General features: G+C 44.2%; 1 protein-coding gene across 2 annotated transcripts in view; it reads right to left on the bottom strand.

Moving 5' to 3' along the window:
• Window positions 1-22,836, bottom strand: part of asap2a (ArfGAP with SH3 domain, ankyrin repeat and PH domain 2a) — a 74,157-nt gene that overhangs the window by 11,056 nt on the left and 40,265 nt on the right. The window contains exons 5-22 of one of the 2 annotated variants that reach the window (XM_047392855.1): window positions 21,997-22,046; window positions 19,965-20,094; window positions 19,627-19,712; window positions 19,474-19,549; window positions 19,296-19,382; window positions 18,575-18,583; window positions 16,507-16,610; window positions 14,844-14,913; window positions 14,477-14,564; window positions 7,535-7,583; window positions 7,127-7,293; window positions 4,526-4,659; window positions 3,720-3,814; window positions 2,122-2,311; window positions 1,938-2,023; window positions 917-1,032; window positions 421-488; window positions 212-319 (exon numbers count right to left, since the gene is read on the bottom strand). In XM_047392855.1, the coding sequence (XP_047248811.1) occupies window positions 212-319; window positions 421-488; window positions 917-1,032; window positions 1,938-2,023; window positions 2,122-2,311; window positions 3,720-3,814; window positions 4,526-4,659; window positions 7,127-7,293; window positions 7,535-7,583; window positions 14,477-14,564; window positions 14,844-14,913; window positions 16,507-16,610; window positions 18,575-18,583; window positions 19,296-19,382; window positions 19,474-19,549; window positions 19,627-19,712; window positions 19,965-20,094; window positions 21,997-22,046 (1,713 nt within the window). The remainder of the gene's footprint in view (window positions 1-211; window positions 320-420; window positions 489-916; window positions 1,033-1,937; window positions 2,024-2,121; window positions 2,312-3,719; window positions 3,815-4,525; window positions 4,660-7,126; window positions 7,294-7,534; window positions 7,584-14,476; window positions 14,565-14,843; window positions 14,914-16,506; window positions 16,611-18,574; window positions 18,584-19,295; window positions 19,383-19,473; window positions 19,550-19,626; window positions 19,713-19,964; window positions 20,095-21,996; window positions 22,047-22,836) is intronic. The other variant, XM_047392856.1, reaches the window with a different exon arrangement.

Genomic DNA, 22,836 nt, shown 5'->3' on the forward strand with positions numbered 1-22,836 from the left:
TTGATTCGATGTCATCACTATGAGATTTATATTCATGAAATATTTTTTTATTAATGATTATAACTTTGACATTTTACAATGTTACGCATTCTTTTTTATAATCCTGGTGTAAATACTGTGAAACTGTGATATTTTCCCTCACTGCTGACATACAATCAAAATCTCACACCAGTTCAGACCTACTCAGAGGTGCCACAGACCAGTCGCTCACCTTCTCATCCAGATCCTCATCGCTCTCATCTAGGTCCTCGTGCTTCAGACGCCACTCATACTCGACATGAACGTGGGCGTTAAATTTTCCTGCCAGAGCTTGGCTAAGCTGTAAGCACAGACACACAAATCAACACACAGCTGACTGACAGTTCTTACAGATCTGAGGAGTGATGGAGGTTCTGGCAGGTTTTAGTGCAGTACGCTCACCAGCTCCTCACACTGAGCGTGTTTGAGCCTCCGAGCGATATCCAGCGGCGTCTCCCCGGCTTCATTCGCTTAAAGTGGAAAAGAAAACAGGAGAAAAGTGTTATTGCCCTTTAATTCCCACTGCAGACGAGGACAAACATTCTGCCTATTTTCTCTCCTTCTACCACTGAGACATGAGCAGTGTGTAATTAAGCAATTTCCCACACTGAGAAGCTTCACTATGGCCTCCTTTTCTCTGGATGTGTTATCTGGCTGTTTTGTTGATTTCAGAGCAGAGCACAAACATTAGTGTTGTGAGAAAAAGGCCACCATGGTTTGTTTTCTAGAGCTGCATGTATGGGAACTTAGGCCAAAAGGCTTGGAGACGAGTGAATGTGAGGATGAGAATGACACTGAAGAGAGGTGATTTTTTTCCTCTAAATTGCAGCAGCTTAGAGGAATCAAGGCATAAAACTGGAAAAAAAACTGAACCTTTTCTGCTAATGCATCTTCTCACCTATATCTATGGAGGCCTTTCCACGCAGCAGCAGCTTCAGACATTCACTGTTGTCGGTCAGGCAGCAGTAGTGCAGAGCTGTGCTGCCTTTGGCCGTCTGCTTATCCAAATTCAAACTAAACACAGACAGAAACCAGAAAATCCATCACTTTTACTCTGCTGTCCAGGTCTGGTCCACATCGAAGAACCTCCAAAAAGACATCTGGTGCCTTAAAGTATTCATTCCCCTTAAACCTTTTCTTTAACAACTCGTCACATTTACAACCACAAATGCCAATGCACTTTATTGGCTTTTTTTCATTATTTATCATATTGGCATTATTTCCAGATTTCTTTTACAAATAAAAATCTAAAAAGTGTAGCGGGCATTTTGTATTCCGTCCCCTTTACTCTGATACACTAAGTAAATCCAGTGCAACCAATTACTAGTTACCTAATTAGTATACAGAGTCCACCTTATGTGAAATTTAATCTAAATCTAACAACAAATGTTCTGTTTCTGGCCTCAGATGTTTGTTAGAGAACATTAGAGAACAAAAAGCATCATGACGACCAAAGAGCCCAGCAGACAGGTGAGGGAGAAAAGTTTAAACCAGGGTTAGGTTCTTAAGCAATCTCCCAGGAAAAAATTAAAATAAATGCATGCCAAACTTTTCAGATTTTTATTTGTTCAGAACAGTCATTTATGCACTACTTTATTTTGTTCTATTCTATAAAAAAATCGAAGTAAAATACTTTGTGTAACATGACACAATCTGAAAAGTTTAAGGGGTATGAAACGTTTTGCAAAGCACTGTAGGATTATACTAAATAACTAATAATTTTCTTGATTAAAGGACCAAGGTTGTCTTGAAGAAAACTGACAATTACAGAAAGGATCAAATCTTTATGCAAAATGCTTTTTACAGAATTAGAATAAAAGGGACACATTTAAACTGCCTCTGAAGCAGCAACAAGGCCTGTAAAGTGGTGTAATTTAATAATCACTTTCTGAAAGCACCCAGAGTTCTGCTCTGCTCACCTGTTCTGAGTAAGAAAGTCCACGATATGAAGAGATGTTCTGTCTACCAGCCTAACAGCCAGATGAAGAGCTGTCTCTCCTTGTTCCTAAAGCAGAAACCACCACTTTATAAATATAAGCTTCCACAGACGAGCAGAAGGTGTCTTCGTCGCTGAAATAATTAAAAGGACTGTTGCATTCTTACATGTCCGTTGGCGAGCGGTATGGGCTCCATGAGGTCCACCCCCTCGGCGTAGACCTGGATGAGGGAGAAGATGTCCCGAGCCTTCACCGCCTCGCACAACGTGTGCAGCCGCGACGTCGCGTCAGGACACTTCTTCTTGGCGAATTGTTTCTCGATGTATTTGGACATGATGAAGTCTTTCCTCGTCTGCCTGGTGGAGCGGTACGATGACATAAACAGTTGTTCTATAAAATGAGGCTCAGGACCCTTAAGTATTCACACCTTTAGGACTTTTTCACATTTTGTTACATTAAAACCACAAACTTCAATCTATTTCAGTAGGATTTTATGTGAGAGACCATCAGTCTGAAAGGTGGGGTGTGCATTTGTTCTCACCCATATAAAGAAAAGCATCCCCACATTATGATGCTACCACCACCATGTTTCACCATTAAGGAGGTTGGTGTGATGTGGGCAGAGGGAACGGGTAGATGGGTGGGGTGTAAGGAGGATTTAGGAGCATTGCTATAAATACACTGATGGCTGATCAGAGAAGCTTGTAATGGATTCTGTAGGTAATGGGGAGCCATTGAAGTTTATGGAGAACTGTGTTCCACTCTACGAACTTTCATACAGATTCTTGCAGCACAGCTTTGGAGGTACTGCAGCTTCTGGATAGTCTTTGCAGGAATCCCCATGAGCAAGGCATTACAGTAATTGAGCCTGAGACAAAGGCATGGACCAGGTTTTCAGTGTCATTGAGGCTGAGAAAGGGGCAGAGTTTGGAGATATTTTTAAGGTAGAAGAAACAAGTTTTAAACAGATAATTGAGGTGCTTTTTTAAATGAAAGATGAGGCTCCAGTCTCCCACCGAGGTTTGTTACTGTTGTAGGGATTGGGGTGTCTTTGTGTTAACCTTCCTCCACTAACTGTGTGACAGAGCTTAATTTTGGTCTCATCTGACCAGATGACCTTCTTCCACATGTTTGTTCTGCCCCCTACATGGCTTTTAGGAACGTCTTCAGAGCTGTGTGGTTTTCTTCTTCCATAAAGGCCCTATAGGTGGAGTACACAACTAATAGTTCGTGTAGAGAATTCTCCAACTTGAACGCGGATCTCTGCAGCTCCTCCAGAGCTACCATAGAGCTCTTAGCTCTCTGATTAATGGTCTCCTTGCCCAGCCTACCAGTTTAGGTGGACCTCCATGTCTTGGAAGGCCTCTTTCCATGTTCAGATGACGGACTGAACGGAGCTGTGAGATGTTCAAAGCTTGTTTTAGAACCTAACCCCCGTTTAAACTTCTCCAGTCTGCTGTTGTAATGTAACAAATGTGTGAAAAGTCCGACATTACAAGTTCTTCTGCAAGGTTCTACTCTACCTCAAACACAGGTTATTAAAAGCAGCACACCTGGAGTAAGTGTCATGGAGGTAAATTTTATTCTAGGTGAGAACTCTAGTCTAATATACATACAACCTAATTTAATACTACACAGGTCAGGAGGAGGCTGCTGAAGCTGTGAAACATTAATGGAAGAACTTAATGCTAGACAAACAAGAGAGCAGGACAAGCAGAAGAGCAGTGATGTTATCATGCAAATGTGCTAGAAGAGAGGACTTACATGTCGCTCGCTGGGTTCGGTTTCACCACCTTTTCAGCATTTAAACATGCTTCCATTATTTCATTAAAGCCTGCATTCCCCACGTTCTTGGCCAGCTGTGGAGCGCACACACACACACACACACACACACACACACACACACACACACACACACATCCGTGTTTTACTATCTTTATGAGGACTTTTCAGTTACTTCCATTGACTTCCATTAATTTTCCTTAATTTTTAGTGCCTAACCCTGACCCTAACACTAACCCTAACCCTAACAAGAACTCAATTCATACCATAGTCCTAAACCTAACCCCTGTCCCAAGAACGGAATTTGGAAAACTGAGGAACAGAAAAATGTCCTCACTTTGCGATAAAAATACGAAAATTGGTTCTCACTCAGCAACAAGTACAAGTACACACACACACACACACACTCACATAAAGGCAGATAAATAAATTCAAACTAATTCTGAGTAATTTTTCTGTCTGAACCAAGGGCATCAGAGCAGCCGTGAACACACCCCTGTCCTGAGCTGTGAGAGGAGCCAGCCATGTCTGACTGTGTCTTAAAGACATCATGACTGGAAGCATTTAATCCCAGATGTCCCACAGGCTGTAAATCTCTGCACCAAACCATGACTAAAAAAAAGCCAAACTAAATCTCAGCTATTCTCATTTTAGAGACTCAATGCAAGAGAAATAGAGTGAGGCTGAGGAGGATACAACCTCTTATTGACCTCAATGTTTCTACATTCAGTTTAGGAGAACTGCAACAAAAAAAGTCTACATTATAAAACAAAGGAGAATATGTCTACCAAGAGCTCTGAGGTGCTGAGTACATCCAAAGTGAGAGACTGGATCCGAGAGTAGTGGACTCCGAGCTCCCTGTGGATTCCTGAACATTCAATACAGGTGAGGATGCCCAGGTTGGTGGACAACCACGTTGGATCTGAGAAACAAAAGTAACAGAGAACAGACATTATTTCTGGAACATCTGAGCCAGCTTTGATGTTTTCCCATAAAAAGCTGGAAATGATAGACATGAAAAACCTCCTGATGTCAAGCAGGGCCATCTTTCAATGTTTTTTAGCTTATCCGAAGCCTTTCATTTTGCTGATTGCTTAATTCGATCGTCTTATACTGCTTTTTCTAAACGAGCTGTTGTATGGTTGTTAGTTATTTGCAGGTAGAACCCAAGCCATTCAGATTCCAGTGGTTCTAAGTCCCACAGTCCATCATGTTTGACATGTGTTCCTGGTCCAGTACACCTGAATTAAACTGACTGCATTACCTCCTTAGCATCCCAGCTAGTGCTGCAGAACCGGTAAATCACCCGCTCCTTCAAGTCAGTTGTGTGGCAGCAGGGATACATCTAAATGAAGCAGTAGTGGGCCTTCAGGACCAGGACTGAGAACCACTGAGATAGAGGGTTCTACCTCAAACTTAACGAGGTTCCACTAGGTTCAGTTCTCGGCCCATTATTGTTTTCTCTATATAAAGTATAGATAACATTACACAGAGCTTTATAAATTCACTTTTATGTTGATGACACTGTAATTTACTTCTCTGCAGCAACTTCAGCCAGGGCTTCACGTCTCCAACATGCCGTTGACTGAATACAAGACAGATCCTATTGCATGCAACTTGTTTTAAATGTAGATAAAACTAAATGTTTATCAGCGAGCTCTGGAATGTGTGAGACAACTTTATCAAGGAATAGTCAACAAATAGTTTAGAAATATGTTGGATTTCTAACTGACTTGTTTTAAAAGGATCATGCTTATAGTCGTATGTAAAAAGCTAAAACTATATTTAGGATTACCAAAACATGTCTTGTTTTTCCTGTCATGTCAAATTTTAGCCTTCAGATTCAATTTTAACACATCATCCAGTTAGCTGGTCAGAAGTGTTAATATTTGGACCGATCAGTGTAAAAGTATGCGGAGCAACATCAAGACGATAAAATGTTCAAAATCAAATACAGGTAGCTAACTGATTCATAAATTTAAAAGGAAATTATTATTTATATGTAATGTGCAGTCATGAGAAGAAATTAGGATGTCTGATTAAATACACAATACGTCCAAAGAAATAGTCACATTTACAGTTGTTGTCATAAGTTTACATACTCTGGTGGAATTTTTGACATTTGTTATTATGATTTAAAAATAGTAAAAATAGTCGTTTGAAAATAAAAAGCTTCACACAACCACAAACCATGAATGAAACAACAGTTTTTGTGTTATTCATATTCTCTGAAAAATGGCCAAAAATCTAAAATTCCACCAGGGTATGTAAACATATGAGCACAACTGTATGTGGCTAATATGCATATCTGGACACTAAAGTGATTTAATTACAAATAAACCCTGAAAATCAGCCGCATTTTAATTATTAAACAAAAGATGTCAACAAAAATGTTTTTTCCAACTGAGGAAAACGTTAGGACACCCTACACCTTAATAGCTGGTCTTTCCTCCTTTAAATGTGATAACTTAAGTCAGAAGCTTTCTTGCATGCTCAACCTGTTTCAAGTACCTCCACAGCATCTCAATGAGATCAACATCTAGGCTTTGACTAGGCCCAGAACTTTCCATTTCCTGAGTCTGAGCCACTCCTTGGTGGATTTACTGGTGTGTTCTGGGCCATCGTCATATTGTAGGGTCCAGTTCTAATTTATGCTTTATGTTTTTTACAGATGGTTGGACATTTCCCTCAAACTCCCTCTGAAACACAAACAAATTCAAGGTGGATTCTTGTTACCTTCATCTGTCCAGAACATTATTCCAGAAGACCTGGTCTCTGTCTTCATCAAGCCTCACTGTGGCCTCCATGTTTTCTTAGAAAAGAAAGGTTTCCTTCATACACCCACCTTATTAAAGAGGAACTTGTACCGTTTGTTGTACAGGTACACACTTTCATATGAACAGCAGCAAGAACCAGCTGCAGGTCCAGTGGTGACATTTTAAGGTTTTTGGAGAGTTCGTTCAGCGTCTTACGGTCTGCTCTCTGGGTGAACCTACTTGGAAGGTCAGACTTGGGCATATTATCTTCCATACAGTGGAATGACTGATTTCAGGTTTTAAGTCCTTAACCAGACCAGAAGCTGATACGTTTTCTCTGAAAGCCTGGACAGATCTTTGGATCTCATCATGGTGTTCACTCTCACCTCAACAGTCAGGAGGTCTGAGGTTTAAACAGCAAACGTTTTAGGTGGGAATAAGCATGTGGGCGTCCTACTTTATTCCTCATTAGAAATGGCATTTAATAAATTTAACATAGATTTTAAAAGATCTTTTATTAAATATGAAATGTGCATTTGTCCAAATTTGTCAGAACGCACGGGTTGGTTTAGGGTGTCCTAATATTTCACCACTACAGTCATCAGGGTTTGTGTGTTTATCTTTGCCACTCACTGGGGGCCCCGCAGTCGCAGCACACGTCATTCCCCGTCATCCTCTTGACTTCTCCCAGAATCGCCTTCGTCAGCTCCTGCACAATGTTGTTCTCGCCAACATGGTGGTCCCCCTTAAATGCCTGATTCAGCGCCTCCTCCTTACTGTTCTGCAGAACGGAGATCCAGCTAGGAGGAGATAAAACAATAAAGCAGACATGAGGTCAGGGGGAGAAAATACCCACAGAGGTATAAACAAGAAAAGGAGAAAGTGGCTTGAGTCATACTGTGAGAGGAGGAAGGCAAGAAAAAGGTAGTTGAGGAGGTAAAGATGAATGGCTGCCTTAAATGGAAACTGTTAGGAAAGTAGCTTAGATAATAAAGAGGATAAACTGGGGTACAAGATGAAAGATGAGGAACAGGCACATACATCTGACAGTCCTGGTCATCCTCCGCTTGAAAATGATATGTTCGGTCATCTAGAGTGAAAACAAAAGGAGATGAGGTCATTTAGACATTTCTAGCAGATTAAATATTCTTGGTTTAGATGCTAAGCTACACCCCTTCCTTATTCAACATAACTTTAGGTTAAGGATTTAACCCCGGTTCTCTGAAACATGAGTGAGGTATCTCACTATGGGACACGCCTCCAGCGCCTGTCCCCCAGAAGCTCTATTACATTACGCCAGTCTTGACTGGCAGGCGGAAGTGACGTCCGCTCCCATGGGAGGACTTCCTCCCAGTATAAAAGTCGACGTCACGTAGGTGATCTTCAGTTTAATAAGTACACCTCTTCCTCGCTCCCTGCAAGGAGGGTGATCTGGTGAGATCCCTCACTCATGTTTCAGAGAACCGGGGTTAAATCCTTAACCTAAAGTTCTCTTTCAACATTCGTTTCGGTATCTCACTATGGGATATATTTTGCTCCCGTATTGCCAGATAAGCTCACTCGAAGACCAACAGATTGCATCTTGCATTCATGGCAATGTGGAACCCACACCCAGAACTGTGTGAGCCAGTGTGGGCCTGGTGACATCCAGTTTATAGAACCTAGTGAAGGTGTTAGGGGTCGCCCAGTTGGCAGCCTCACATATTTCCTCCACAGGTATACCCTGGAACAATGCCCAGGATGATGCCACACCACGAGTGGAATGAGCCCGCAGACCTGCAGGGGGTGCAAGGCCTCTGCTCTCATAAGCCATAATAATAGCCTCCACTACCCAATGCGAAAGACGTTGCTTTGTGAGGCTTTCCTTTATGTGATGAAGCCCACGACACAAACAGCTGCTCTGATTTACGAAAATCTGCGGTTTTTTCCACATGTAACCGCAGAGCTCGTACTGGGCAGAGCGTATGCAGTCGTTCATGCTCCTGAGAGGAGAATGGTGGTGGATAGAAAGCCATTAATTCAAGGGCACGGCATGGCAGAGCCGTAGCAACCTTAGGTATAAAGGCAGGATTAGGTTTCAGTAAAACCCTTGACTCACCCAGAAACTGCATGCAGGACGGGTTAACTGAAAGCGCTTGAATGTCACTCACACGCTTAGCAGAAACCAGAGCAATCAATAAGGCCGTTTTAAAGGAAAGCACTTTGAGCTCAACCTGCTGCAACGGTTCGAACGGTGCACGTGACAACGCATCGAGTACCATAGGTAAATCCCATGAAGGAGTGAGGCTCCTCGACACTGGACGGAGCCGTCGTGCACCTTTCATGAATTGACACACCAGGGGGTGCTGCCCCACTGTCACCAAAGCCAACGTGACAGGCTGAAATAGCAGCCAGGTACACCTTCACAGTGGAAAAAGCCAAGCCTTTATCCAACAGTGCCTGCAGAAAAGTTAAAACGTCCGACACAGGGCTTTGCATTACGCTCACCATAGGTTTTGCGCACCAACCCACAAATGCCTGCCATTTACCCTCATACACGTTACGCGTGGAAACGCCCCTTGCATTTTGAATTGTGTCAATAACGCTCTGGGGAAGCCCACTGGCAGCCAGATTTAACCCCTCACAGGCCAGGCCCATAGGGCCATGTGTTCTGGATGCGGATGAAATATTTCTCCGCGTGCCTGCGTCAGGAGATCTCTGAGGAGGGGAAGCCGCCATGGCTCGCCGTGTAGCATCTGAAAAATCTCCGCTAGCCAATGTTTCCCTGGCCAGCGGGGAGCTATCAGAATGAGTGAGTGTTTTCCCTCTCGCACCCTGGCGAGAGTAGGAATGATCAGTTCCAGCGGGGGAAAGGCGTACAGTAGGGCCGGCGGCCATTTGTGCGCTAGAGCATCCAGCCCAAGCGGAGCTTGTTGCTCTGTCAGTGAGAAAAACATCGGACACTGAGCATTTTCCCCTGATGCGAAGAGGTCGACCTCCGCTCGGCCGTACCTCTTCCATATCTGGGTCATCACCTCGCTGTGGAGTTTCCACTCCTTGTAGCGGGGATTGCCCCTTGACAGCAGATCCGCGCCTCTGTTCATTACCCCTGGCACGTGAGTCGCTCTTAGCGACAGCAAGTGTGAGCTGGTCCAGATTATCAGTCTGTATGCCAGCTCGTGTAAATGACGTGAGCGCAGACCCCCCTGTCTGTTGATGTAAGCAACCACTGTTGTGTTGTCCGTTCTGACCAAAACATGGTGCCCTTTGATAAAGGGCAGAAAGTGTCTCAGTGCCAGCATCACGGCCAGGAGTTCCAGACAATTTATGTGAGCTGTCTGTGTTTGTGGACTCCAAACGCCGTTTACCATCATCCCCTCGTGAGTGGCTCCCCAGCCTGTCAGCGAGGCATCTGTGGTAATTACCTTCCTCGTCAGGATGGTTCCCATGGTAACGCCGGTGTTGAGAAAACCGGGACGCTTCCACCAGCTCAGCGCGCATGCACATATGAGAGAAACCAGGACGCTGCGGTGAGCATGGCGTGTGGGGCTCAAGCTGAGTTACGCCACCCACCTTTGAAACGGGTGCATGTGTAGACGGCCGAGTGTGATGACCGCCAGCGCAGACGCCATCAGACCCAGCAGTCTGAGGCATAACCTGAATTTCACCTGTGTGCCTCTGCGAAAGAGTGCCAGACAAGCCTGAAAGGCTTTTACTCGTTCCGCTGAGAGGCGCGCTCTGAACTCGACTGAATTCAGGGACAGGCCAATGAAGGTGATTGTTTGTACTGGGGTTAAAATACTCTTTTCCCAGTTTATTGTGAATCCCAGGGCTGTCAGATGTAAAGTAAGCATCTCGGCATGCGTCATGAGCTCCTCTAAAGACTGAACTGCAATCAGCCAATCGTCTATATACGTCGCCAGACGCATCCCCCTTTCCCTCAGAGGCGCGATGGCTGCCTCGGTGCATTTCACAAACACACGTGGGCTCAGTGAGAGGCCAAAAGGAAGTACCAGGTACTCGTATATCTCTCCCTGAAACGCAAATCTGAGGTATTTTCTGTGAGGGGGGTATATAGGGATATGGAAATATGCGTCTTTCAAGTCTATGGAGACAAACCAGTCTCCTTGACGCGCAAACTTTATCAGAGCTGCATGTGTTAGCATCCTGAACGAATACCGTCTCAGATATGTGTTCAGAGCCCGCAGAGCCAATATTGGTCGCAGACCCTCGCCCCTTTTCGGCACGAGAAAGTATCTGGAGTAAAACCCGTCTCTGCTTTTCTCCTGCGGTACCAGCCGGACAGCTCTTTTGTGCTGCAGGGAAATTATTTCCTCCTGCAGGACGCGAGCGGACTCTCCCCGGGCGTATGACTGTACTATGCCCTTGAAACGGGGTGGGGCTGTCACAAATTGGAGCCTGTATCCCTTGGATACAGTCTTTATCACCCAATCTGACGCTCCACACGCTCGCCACAGCTGAGTGTTGTTTGCCAGTGGACCTAAAGGTGCTTCCGTGTAAACACTGCGCAACACCGGCTGAGGGATCTGCTGTTCCGCTACAACTGCCAGCTGCGCTCGTCCCAGGTCTGCTTCTTCCACAGAAAAAACAGCCTGCTGTGTTAGAGGTAGGGTGAGAGCTCCCCCTTGAGGCCTCATGTGCAGCTGCACGGCCATGTCCTGTCATTTTTAACATATTTTTCATGTTTTTTTTGTTGTGGCTGCGCCCTCGGCTCCAGGCCTGGATGCGTGCCAGAAAACAACTTTATTGGACATGTTGTGAAGGGGGAAGGTCGTGTTTTTAGACACTGGCATGTGTTTGTGCACTGGTGTGTGCTTTCTGGCCACAGCTGCGGCTCCACTGAGCTCTCGGTGGCTTTGATCCTCCTCCGCTTCGGTCGGCTCTGAACGATGAGCTCCAACGTCGGCTCTGCAGGCCGTTTGAGTTGCCTTGAACGTGGCGTTCTGAACTCGAACTGGGACAGGACGTGTCCTGGTAGGGGGGGTGCAGGTGTCTGGCAGATCCTGCTCTCCCACCCCGAAGACGGCTCCCTAGGTAGCGCGCCTCTTTTTCTTTGCGCTCACAGTAGCGGAAGGGGTCGCTTGGTTCCCCGGCGTCGTCGGGGGAGCGAATGGCTTCCTTCCCCAAGCACCTTTGAGCTCGGTTTGTTTCCCACGGTCCGCTGACTGCGGCTGAGGCTGGCGTTTGGGGATGCGGTAGGCCGGTCGAGCCGCCGCTTGAGCGAACGGCACACGGGGTGCTGGAGGGGGAGGAGGCTGCGCTTTCCTGGGCAGACACAGCTTTAGCGCTTCACCTTCCCTCTTCTTTTCCTCACAGCGTTTTTGCATGGCTGCCACAGTGGGTCCGAATAAGCTCTTCGGGTCCACGGGGGTGTCGAGGAGCTGGTTCTTTTCCCTCTGAGACAGGCTAGAGAGGTTCAGCCATCTAGCTCTCTCCTGAGTGACCATCAGGGCCATGGCTCTCCCGGATGCTTGGACAGCACTTCTGTGGAGACGCAGGCATAGGTCTGTCACCACGCACAACTCGTCCCACAAATCGGCCATCGGTGTGCCAGTCATCTGCTCCTGTAATTCCGCTTGGTAAGCGAGGAGAAGAGATGAAGCGTTTAAGGCTTTAACAGATGCAGCCACCGCCTTGTAGCTTTTCTCATTCAGAGTGGACTGAAAAGAGTCAGCTTTGAAGGGAAGGGTGGGTCCTGCCGCTGTCATGGCTGACTTTTGCAATGGGTGCAGGTGAGATGCCAGCAGAGGTTCTACGGGAGGCAGATGTGAAAACCCGCCGGCCTCCATGCCCGTCCAGTCCAGCGCCGACCCTCCCAGGGCGGGGTTCTTGGCGGTGAGAGGATTGCTCCAGGACCGGGTCGCTTCCTCGAGGCACTCGGGAAAGACCGGCAACAGCTGTCTGCCGGAAGATTTGGCTATCGGAAGCCGCTTCCCCTCATATCGAGATGTGGTAGTTTCGGTGAGGGTTTCCGGCCACTCGATGCCCAGCTTCTTTGCTGCCCTTCTGCAGACATCATGCAGGTCCGTTGCAGTCGGGTTTGGGGAACCGCAGCGGCTGGTGTCATCCGTCACCGAGGGCTTTGCAACCGACTGGATGGCATAAGGCCCGCAGTCCAGCTCGTCGTCGTCAGACCCGAGACTGATGGACTCCATTTCAGATTCGGACTCGGCATTAGCAAGAGTGCTGAAAACTGGAAGTGCGGCCTCGTCTTCCTCTGGGTCAGTCAGTGGCGCGACAGCGTTGAGCTGATCACCCCAACTGGCTCCAGCCAAAGTGGGCTCTCTCTCATCAGTACCAGGAAGCTCCGGTGGCGGGGGATTGGCTACCCCCATCATAGGATCAACCTCCGACAGGCTAGCTTGGCGTGCTAGCCTGCGCCGACGAGACTTAAGGGAGAGCCGTGCACAATGCTCGCAGCTCGCCGGTGACGCCAACGCGTCCTGGGCATGTTGCAGCCCCAGACACGAAGCGCAGACAGAGTGGGTATCTGCCCCAGCTATGAGATTGCCACATGTGCAGGTTCTAGATGGTGGCTTGACTCTGTTCATGGTGAGAACGAGTGCAAGTTACACAACTTCGTAAGCTCCGTTAAGATTGCAGCTAGTTTGGTGACCAGTTGCAGCGCTGCTGTTTGGCGACAGACCAGCGTTGAAAGGGACTCAGAACAGTCGAGCACAGTTATTGAGAAGCGCTCGGCGACCGAGTTGTTAGCTCGCTCTGTGAACAGTTAAGCTAGCTCAAGTTACTGTAATGACCGTCTGAGAGGTGCTTCTGGGAGCGAGAAGAGGTGTTAAACTGAAGATCACCTACGTGACGTCGACTTTTATACTGGGAGAAAGTCCTCCCATGGGAGCGGACGTCACTTCCGCCTGCCAGTCAAGACTGGCGTAATGTAATAGAGCTTCTGGGGGACAGGCGCTGAAGGCGTGTCCCATAGTGAGATACCGAAACGAATGTTGAAAGAGAACCTTACATATATATTAGTATACAAACGTAGTCACAACCCCTTAATTATTTTACATTTTGCAACATTCAAACCAGAGTTCAATATTTCTTAAAAGATTTTATGTTCAGATCAACAAAAAATATTGCATAGCTGTGAATGAGAAGGAAAAGCTGTACTCTGACACCCCGAGTAAAATCTAGTGCAACCAAATGCCTTCAGATTTCAGCGGTTTGGTTTGATCTCAGTATAAATGCAGCTTTTTGCACAGGAAAGGGAGACCAAAATATGGACAAATAACACTAAACATCAGCCTCAACATCACCAGAGTTTAACACGGTGGTGGCAGCATCATGCTGTGGGGAGGCTCATGTTCAGGGTGATCAGACTGCAGAAGACTCGAGACTGAGGTGGAGGTTCACCTTCCTGCAGGACAACCACCTTGAACATCTGTCCAAAGCTACAATGAGATGGTTTAAATGAAAGCAGATTCAGGGGGTAGAAGTTCACACTGAAATCCAGAATCTAGAGCAAGACTTGAAAGTTGATTGTGACAAACTGTCTTCATCCATCTGAATGAGCAAAGCTGGTAGGAACAAGCCCAAAGACCTGCAGCTGGAGCTGCAACGAAAGGAGCTTCTAGTACTGACTCAGGGGGCCTGAATAGAAAGGACGTCACAGTTATAGACTCTTATTGATAAAAATGGATAGTTTTTTCCACTTTACATTATTCACATCATGGATTATTTGTGTTGAGCCATCATACAAATAATCTGGGTTTAATGTGTAAAATTATAAAGCAATAATTTAGCTCATTATCATCTCTAACTCAGTTTGCCATCAGGTGATTCAGGCAAGCTGAGTGTGAACCTTTGCTTTTGCTGCTGAACTAAAATCCCACTCTTCCAGTCAAGAACAAATCTTTTCCCTCCGGAGGTTGACAGTGTCAACAGCGACCAAAGTCTGTGGGAAAAATGCTGATAAGAGCTACACACAAGCAAAGAAAGCCACAGCTGACGGTGCAAAACAAAACCTACGTGATATGAGGTCGAAGCTCCTCTTCTCCTCAGGGTTGTGTTTCACCTGGCAGGTCAGCAGGTTGAGTTTAGCTGGCGGTCTGTTAGCCTGCCACAGACAAGGAAAAACAAGCTGAGTGAGCAGGAATGTTGTGTGTAATGGTATGTGGCTGCTGCTGCTGAAGCCAAAGGAAACATCTGATAAGCTGCTTGGAGTCAGAGGCCTGTGTTGCATCTCAACATGGGAACAAGTTGAGTTCAGTGAGAAGACTCATTACTAGTCTCAGATACATTTTTAGCTAATAAGTCAGCAAGACGACCTGCAGGTGACAGGGTCAGAGGTCAATGCAGTTTAGGGCTGCTCAGCTCTACCTGCAGTGAAACTTACAGTGCCATGTGAGATGGTGAGGTATCCGCCTTTTGCTGTGCATTTTCTCTTCTGCCAGACTTTTCTCAACCTGCACACAGAGGACTCAGTCAGGTGAACTCACAAAGCACACGCATATATAACCAACCTGTTAGGAGCTGGAAAGTCTACTTAAATCTACAGGAACATCTTAATAAATTTGAAGATCAAAAAGTGGACTTATTTCAGTACTTCAATTAAAAAGTAAAACTCTTACGTCCCTTTTCCACTGGCTTCATTTGGCCCTACTCGACTCCACTCAACCCGCAATGCCAGCATTTCCATTAAAGTTTTTTCCGTACCGGTACCTGCTTTTTTGGTCCCTGCTCCTGAGCAGGACTGACTAGGGCTGAGTCAGGACTACATGTGACCAGACGGCTGACTACCGATTGGCCGTGGGAGGAGGAGAAATGAGAAGGTTTTCGTTGAGACTATGCAGGCAAATGTTAAAACTCAAGAGCAACTACAATAATATTAAGGACCAGTGTGGCCAGAGCAGGTCAAACATGTTATTTTACCATTTACAGATCATAAACCAGCCTGAAGGCTAAAAGAAAAAGGACAAATCAGCTTTCTGAATGACACGCAGGCAGAGCGCTGTAGTTAATAGCATCCTAAATCAGCTGATCACACATAAAATCAGCTGTTCAGAGGCACAAACATTTCCCCCAAAACATACAAAACAAAACCACCTTGAAAGAACGTTTTTGGTTCTCACATTTATGGACGGTCCTTCAGAAAACCAGCGTATGCAGGAGGAAGGAGACTTATTGTATAATTTCTGGCTGGATTGTGGTCCGGATGATTATCCTAGTGGATCATTTTAGACATAAAAAACATAAGACATTCTTGCATATATATTAATACAAACTTTATTAGTATTTAGTTTATTTATGTTTTTATTTTCCATTTATTTTTTATCATTTCGTGCAGATCACTTTAATGTGACAATGTAACACAGTAATGTTAAAGCAGCACAGCTACACTCATGGCTAGAGGCGGGGCTTCAGCCACCATAGCTTCAGCCGTTGGCGGGTCAGTGGAAACACAACAGGTACCGTACCGAGTAGAGCGAAACCGAGTGGAGCCGCGCCGCGCCGGCTTAATCGAGCCAGTGGAAAAGGGGCAATATGCTCAGCAGATGGTCCGCGTTTCTTTTGCATGAATTACTGCATCAATGCAGTGTGGCATGGAGGAGATCAACCAGTGGCTCTGCTGAAGTGTCCAGGAAGCCCGAGTTGTTTTAATAGCAGCTATGCTTGAATGCAGCATTCTGTGAGCAGCCAGCTTCTTTAGCAAAGGCCGCCTTGTGGTGGGCGTCCATGACTGTCTGCTGGACATCTGTCAGGTCAGCAGTCTTCCCCAAACATTTCTGTACTAAAACTCCTTTATATATGGTGCTACACAATTTTTAAACTTGGATAACTGGAATTTTGTGTTTTCATTAGCTGTACACAATATTACTCAACATTAATAGAAAAACACTTAAAAATAACTGTGGTAAGTTTTTCCTTTTTCAAATTGAAGTAGTAAAAACATGCTTTCAGTTATAATGTAGGTTATTAAGATAAATAAATATAAACTGGGAAACAGACCTATATGCAACTACTCCAATAGATCCCTAAAGCCCATTTGAGAAGCTCACCCATCACTTTTCTTGAACAGGAACCCACTGCGTTCAGTGCCGTGCTCCTTGTTGCCCTGCGGCTGATGCAGGCTGTACGTTGTGCTCTGTCGCACCTGGGAATCCTGGGTAAACACAGCCAACAGAAATGTCAAGTTAGGGGGGAAGGAAAATTAATAAATGCACCAATTAATCAGCTAGAGATGAGAATTGGGCAATATCTTTTCAATCAGCACAAATTGGTGATCGGCAGGTGAATTTCATTAATTCATTAAATGCATCAAAATTAAGAAGCACTTTTCAGTCTATAAACAAGCTGATGCAGTTTGAGTATAATAAAATCAGATCAAAGTTAGGGACAGTTTTGCTTCAAAAAAGGGGATAATCTTGTAATTCAGACGTTCTGTCAGATTCAAATCTGCTGCCTCTATCAAAGAACCTGCGGGACATTTTTCCCATTTCATGTGTTTCTTGGCGAAACGGAAAATAGGCTAAATTTGTCAAACCTGGAACCAGCAGGTCTGGCCTAAAAAAGAAACAAATGGAAATCAGTGTTGACCTGGAAGAGCCTGGATGGTCCATGCTGATGGTCAAAAAAAGAGAACAGTATAACGTATAACTGCTCCACCACCGGAGCTAATGAAGACAGAACATACTGAATAAACAGATCTCATCCACCGTCTAAACCTGCTTATCTTTGCTGGGTCTTCTCTTCTTTTTACTGTAGGAGGAAGCCAGAGTACCAGAGATATAAACTCCACGCATAAAGGTCCCTGGCCAGGATTCAAATCCAAGACAGCGCTAAAAACTGCAACCATGCAGCACTGTGCAGCACCATCAGTTCCCGGACGACCCAACGTTCATCGGTCTGGGTGCAGATTCAACAGATTCAACAATTGACTTCATAAACACCTGGTAAATATTTTAATCTGACTTGAATTTCAAAAGTTTTCAATCTCTAAATTCACTACTTTTCCAGACCCGACTTTCTAGATTTTTCATTCAGTTTTTAGACATTATGGAAATGTGAGTAACAAACATTCACCTGGTTTGGTTTTATCCCACAAATAATGACACACAAAATGTATTGATTTCATGTAAATGTAAAAAAAAAACTAACAATAAAATGAGTAAAAGCAAAGGTTGGGGCGCCCCCCACCCCCTTTAATTTAATCAAAGCCATTCCTTCCGGTAAAACGGAAATGTTCTTCAGGCCACAGGCTGCAACACATGGCTGGAATATGACAGATTCACTTTAATGCTGAGCAGCTGGAGACGGGTCCTTTTCAGGAAGCTGCTGCAAATAAATTCCTGTAGATGATTATTTTAAATACAGAGTTCAAGTTTCCAGACAAAAAAAATGAGAAAAGGGCAAGAAATCTGCATTAGCTCTTGAAGAGATGGAGACAAACGATCTTATTTCACTTTAATTACACAAACAAAACAAGGACAACCATCACAAAGGATGAAACCAACAGACTTTTATTAGAACTAGGCTATTTCTGACGAATAAAGAAGAAAATAGAAAATGCTTCCATTATTAAACGAATAGAAATAATTTCTAAAAATATCCCCATTTGTTTATATGAACAGGTTGGGAGATTAATCTGAGAAAGGGTGGGGATCTTCAGTCAAATCTGCAATGAATGAATGATGTAGAAGAAATATTTTTAGACCTCAAAGAATGACAGAAATTAAGCATGAAGGAACAGACTACCTGCCTGTTTCTTTGTGAACTCATATTTTACATATTATTTTGATTGTTGGCTTTGTTTCTTTAATGTTTTTTGTGCATGTGAATATAAGTACATGTCTGAAAAGCAAACTGTCACTAAACATACTGTTAAGAAAAAAATGCTCCTAATGAAGGAACGAAGGTCCAATGAGCCAACACGCATAAAACAGGACGTTAATCTAAGATCAGGTCAGTGGTTAAGAAAAAAAGTAACTGACGGAAAACTAAAGTTCAACAAAGTTTCCAAATGTGAAAATGCCAGAGCTAAAACACACGACCAACAGAACAAAAAGCAACAACAGATCCACCACTTGACACTTAGACTAACACAGGAAGTAAGGAAAATGTGCTTACTCTCCTCGTCTTGTTTTACAAACCATGACGGCAGCAAGAGGAGAGAAGAAAACAGCAGTTCAGGCCCAACAAGACAAGATTCCCCACGTCTTACTTTACAGCTATGTCAGATTTCTGCATGTATTCATATACAGCACATTAAATAAAAACTAATGTTGCCACTGACAATCTGACAGAAAACACTAGAACTAAAAGCTGTTAATGTTTGTATTACTGCAAAAATCTTCTACTTCTATACATTTCGTCACATTACAGCCAACAACATCAATGTGTTTTATTATGTAATAAAACAAAATAACGTAATGCATAAATCAGAAGTGGAAGAAAAAATTATTTTTTTTACAAATAAAAGTACAATAAAATAAAATAAAAACTAAGATTACAGCTGCAGGTGTTTTGGGGTATGTCTCTACCAGATTTGTACATCTAGAGACTACATCAGCAGACCAGCTTCCTTGAACCTGGTAAAGAAAAGCCTCCCCACAGCATGACACTGCCACCACCACCTTTTGTACATTAGGTTCCTTTGTACGTCTACCAGAGATGTACAAAGCTTGGGTACTTGGGTCACTTCTGAAGGCAACTGGTTGCACTACTTTGGGTTAAACATAAAATCTAAATAAAACACACTGAAGATTGTGGTGGTAATATGAGGTAAGTTCAGGGATATGAACATATTTGCAAATCTCTTGACTACTTGTGGTGTAAATGTGTGTCTTACCTCCTTCTGCTCCACCTGTAGGGCTGTTTTTAGGACATCTCTAAGCTGAGTTAACTGTTTCCTCTCATCATCCTGCACCTGCTTGATCTGGTGGAGAATGAAACAGAAAACGTGCCGTGAAAAACAGAAAACGATGGAGTCATAAACAACCCAAAAACATGATGTGCTTTTCCCTTACCGTGTGCAGATCTGTAGCCAGTTTCTCAATGGAGGGTTTCAGGTTTTCCACGGCTTTCAGGCCATCCTGAAAGAAACTAGGCAGCAGGAATGCATTGATGAAGAGATAAAGCTCCACAGAACCGGGCTGTATTCACGGGCTGCAGAATCTTACTTGCACTGTGCATGGAAGTACTTGATGAGGTTCTGCAGCAGGTCCACACCCTTCTTGATTTTGATCTCATTGACTTTGAGGAGATACTGTAAACAGATCGAATGCAGATCAGGGCAGAGGGGTCAGGCGAGGTTCAGAGTGAAGGAAAGTCAGATTTCCTGTGTGTTTAAGCTCCATCTAAAACTGATGCATCACTTCCATCTTACAGAGACGCTTCAAAGAAAAACCCTTATCTACCAAGTAAAGCAACATTACAGTGAAACATCTAAAAGGCACGCTTTTCTCTGCACTTCAACAACTGAATTCAAAACATGTTCAGTTAGGGAGATTCTTCGGACCTCACACATCTGCAGCTGGAAGAACCTTCTCTCCTTCTCCATCTCTTCAGCTATTTCTGCCCCGCTGATTTCCGTCCGGATCATCCCATGCTGCCGAGCGTGCTCCTTCTTTTCCTTCTCGATCTTGGTCCTGGCAGGAAGCAACACCGCGAGGTCAAAGCACCACACACATAAAATAATTTGATGCAAAACATCAGCCCAACAGCTGTCAGCTGCAGGTGAGCCTTAATCCCTCAGTCAGATTACAGGCTGTGGGTTAGAGATGGTCAAGATGCCTCTAAATTTAATGTAAATCACTGATGTCACACCAGAAAACTGCTGCCCAAAAAAAACCCAATAAACTGCACTTTTTCTGTTTCCAACATCAGCATCCCAACACATACATATGGGATGATTTTACCCCAATTCGGACCCAGATTCAGTCTAGTAGAACAGAACAACCCCAAGGACTTGACCAACATATTAGAAGAAACCTCTCCAGCCACAAAAACAGATGGTTTGGCCCTCATTCATCACTAGAATACAATATTCATTTGGGGATTTTGAAGCCTTTTTCCCCAGGGTGGAATTATTACCCAAAACACAACTTCAATGATTTCTGAGAACAGAAACCTGCACAGGGTCAACATATACTAACAGTTTCTGGAATGACCCCAACCTGAACCTTGAAGGAAGTGTATGGACTCTGCTTACAGACTGAGTCTGTGACATTTAACCAACCAGTTCCCTCCAAATAATACAAGTTAAACTGCCTTAATGCTATTTTGAAAAGTTAGGATAATCTACAGCTTTATTGTCAAATTAATTGATAGCAGATGGTAAGTTGGTTCATCACTTCATTCTGCATCCAAAGAGAAGAGAAAATATTATGCAGATAGATACAGTCCAATGCATTGAGTTATTATAGATGGTTAAAGTTAGGTAGGAGTTTGGTGCTTTAAATGAAAGATTTCTAAAGCACACAGAACCCAAAGTTACTTGCCAGACGGCATTTAGGGCTGATTTTTGACACAAACGGGGAAAGAGACCATTTCATGCTGCAGATATGCTGTTTATTTACAGCTGAAACACTGTGCCTTGGTTTCAACAACGCATGAAGATTCTCAACCACAAAGTGATCCCAAATAATCTCCCACAAGTCTCCATAGAAGCGTCATTGAAGTCATGTCAGAACTTTCTGAAATGCTTTATAGATAAGGTTGTTACCACATGAGCCCTCCTCTCAGACCCTGCTTGGGACACCTCTTGCTTGATCCCTTGTCCACCTGTGTTTGATAAATTTGAACCAGTAACTCCAGTGATCCGTTTCTGTCTTGGTGCGACTCGTCTGGTGTGTGTTTATGGCAAGAAACACACACATTGAGACAGAACATCATCAGCACCGGGAATGACGGGGAGTCACATCAGCCAGGGTGTTTGCAGCAAGCTTCTTTTCTTCATGCACTTTCAATAAAATCTAATTAAATGTCTGATTTAGGCTGTGGACCACTTGAATAAACAGCTTATAGACATGAGATGATCTCCAATGTGCAAACAGAAACTGATGCAAAAAGTTTACAATTAAAAAACCAATTGTGTCTCAGAAAAAGAAAACTGTTTCTTCTTATTAATGTAGAAACACAGATGAAGTGAGGATCCCTAATGAAGGAGAAAAACAACAGGAAACAAACCTCTACCGACGGTTTTCCCATGAGTAAAATAAGAAGTTGAGACAGAACAAAGCCTGGACTGAACCATGAAAACGGCTCAGAGGAAGACGTGTTACCCTTTCAGTAAAGAATGTCCTTGCTTGTAAAACCCATAAAGTGCCATAAATATTGCTGTGTTGTCTCCATGCTCAGAGCGTCAGAGGTAGAGATGACAGTGAGGGACGAGGGACACCACACAGAGATTAATCCTGCCTTATCGCAGCAAAACAGCTTTAATAATTATTTACAGGGAATGTTTTAATTTACAACAAAATATACAAAGTTTTCATTTGTTTTTTTAAAAATGTCTGACTGCCCGTTTATGAATAATAAAGGTTTCTTACACTTTGGTCTCGTAGTCCTTCCAGGCTTTGTCAAAAGGCTTTTTCAGATCCTGCAAGAAGAAACAGGAGAGAAAAAAAACAATAAAACCTGAATATAAATAATTACATGAATATAGATAAAAGCACTGCAAATGTTAGGATGTCTGGGGTTTTATGACCAACATAAAGCAGCCCCCTTTACTCTGATACACATTAAATAAAAATCATGCATCATGGTCTTCATGATGATGTTTGTTCTCTGATGTTCTTTAACAAACCTCTGAGGCCAGGAACTGAACAGCTGCTTCTACACTGAGATGAATCTACAAGAACCACAGCAGGCAGGGCAGGGAGAAGGGTGTGGAGAAGTTTAAAGCAAGGTTAGGTCCTAAAACAATATCCCAAGATCTGGAGGCAAGGAGGGGATTACTCAAAGAAGCTGCCAAGAGGCCCATGGTCCCTCTGGAGGAGCTGCAGAGATCCACAGCTCAGGAGGGAGAATCTGATGATACAAGAATTACAAGTTGTGAACTCCACAAATCTGGCGTTTATCAAAAAGTGGCAAGAACAAAGCCATTGTTGACAAAAAGTCACGTTTCCAGTTTGTTGCGACTCATACAGGACACACAGCAAACATGTGGAAGAAGGTGCTTTGGTCAGACGAGACCAGAATTGAACTATCTGGCAACTAAGGTGCGTGTGTTAGAAAATTAACACTCCACATCACCTTGAATGAGCTTTCCCCATAGTGTGACATGGTGGTGGCAGCATCATGCTGTAGGAATGCCCACCCCCCAACTGGGACAGGTAAACTGTTCAGATTTGATGAGAAGATGGGTAAGACAGGTAAGACAGACAGCA

The sequence above is a fragment of the Girardinichthys multiradiatus genome, chromosome 19 (assembly GCF_021462225.1).
Source record: "Girardinichthys multiradiatus isolate DD_20200921_A chromosome 19, DD_fGirMul_XY1, whole genome shotgun sequence".
Taxonomy (NCBI): domain Eukaryota; kingdom Metazoa; phylum Chordata; class Actinopteri; order Cyprinodontiformes; family Goodeidae; genus Girardinichthys; species Girardinichthys multiradiatus.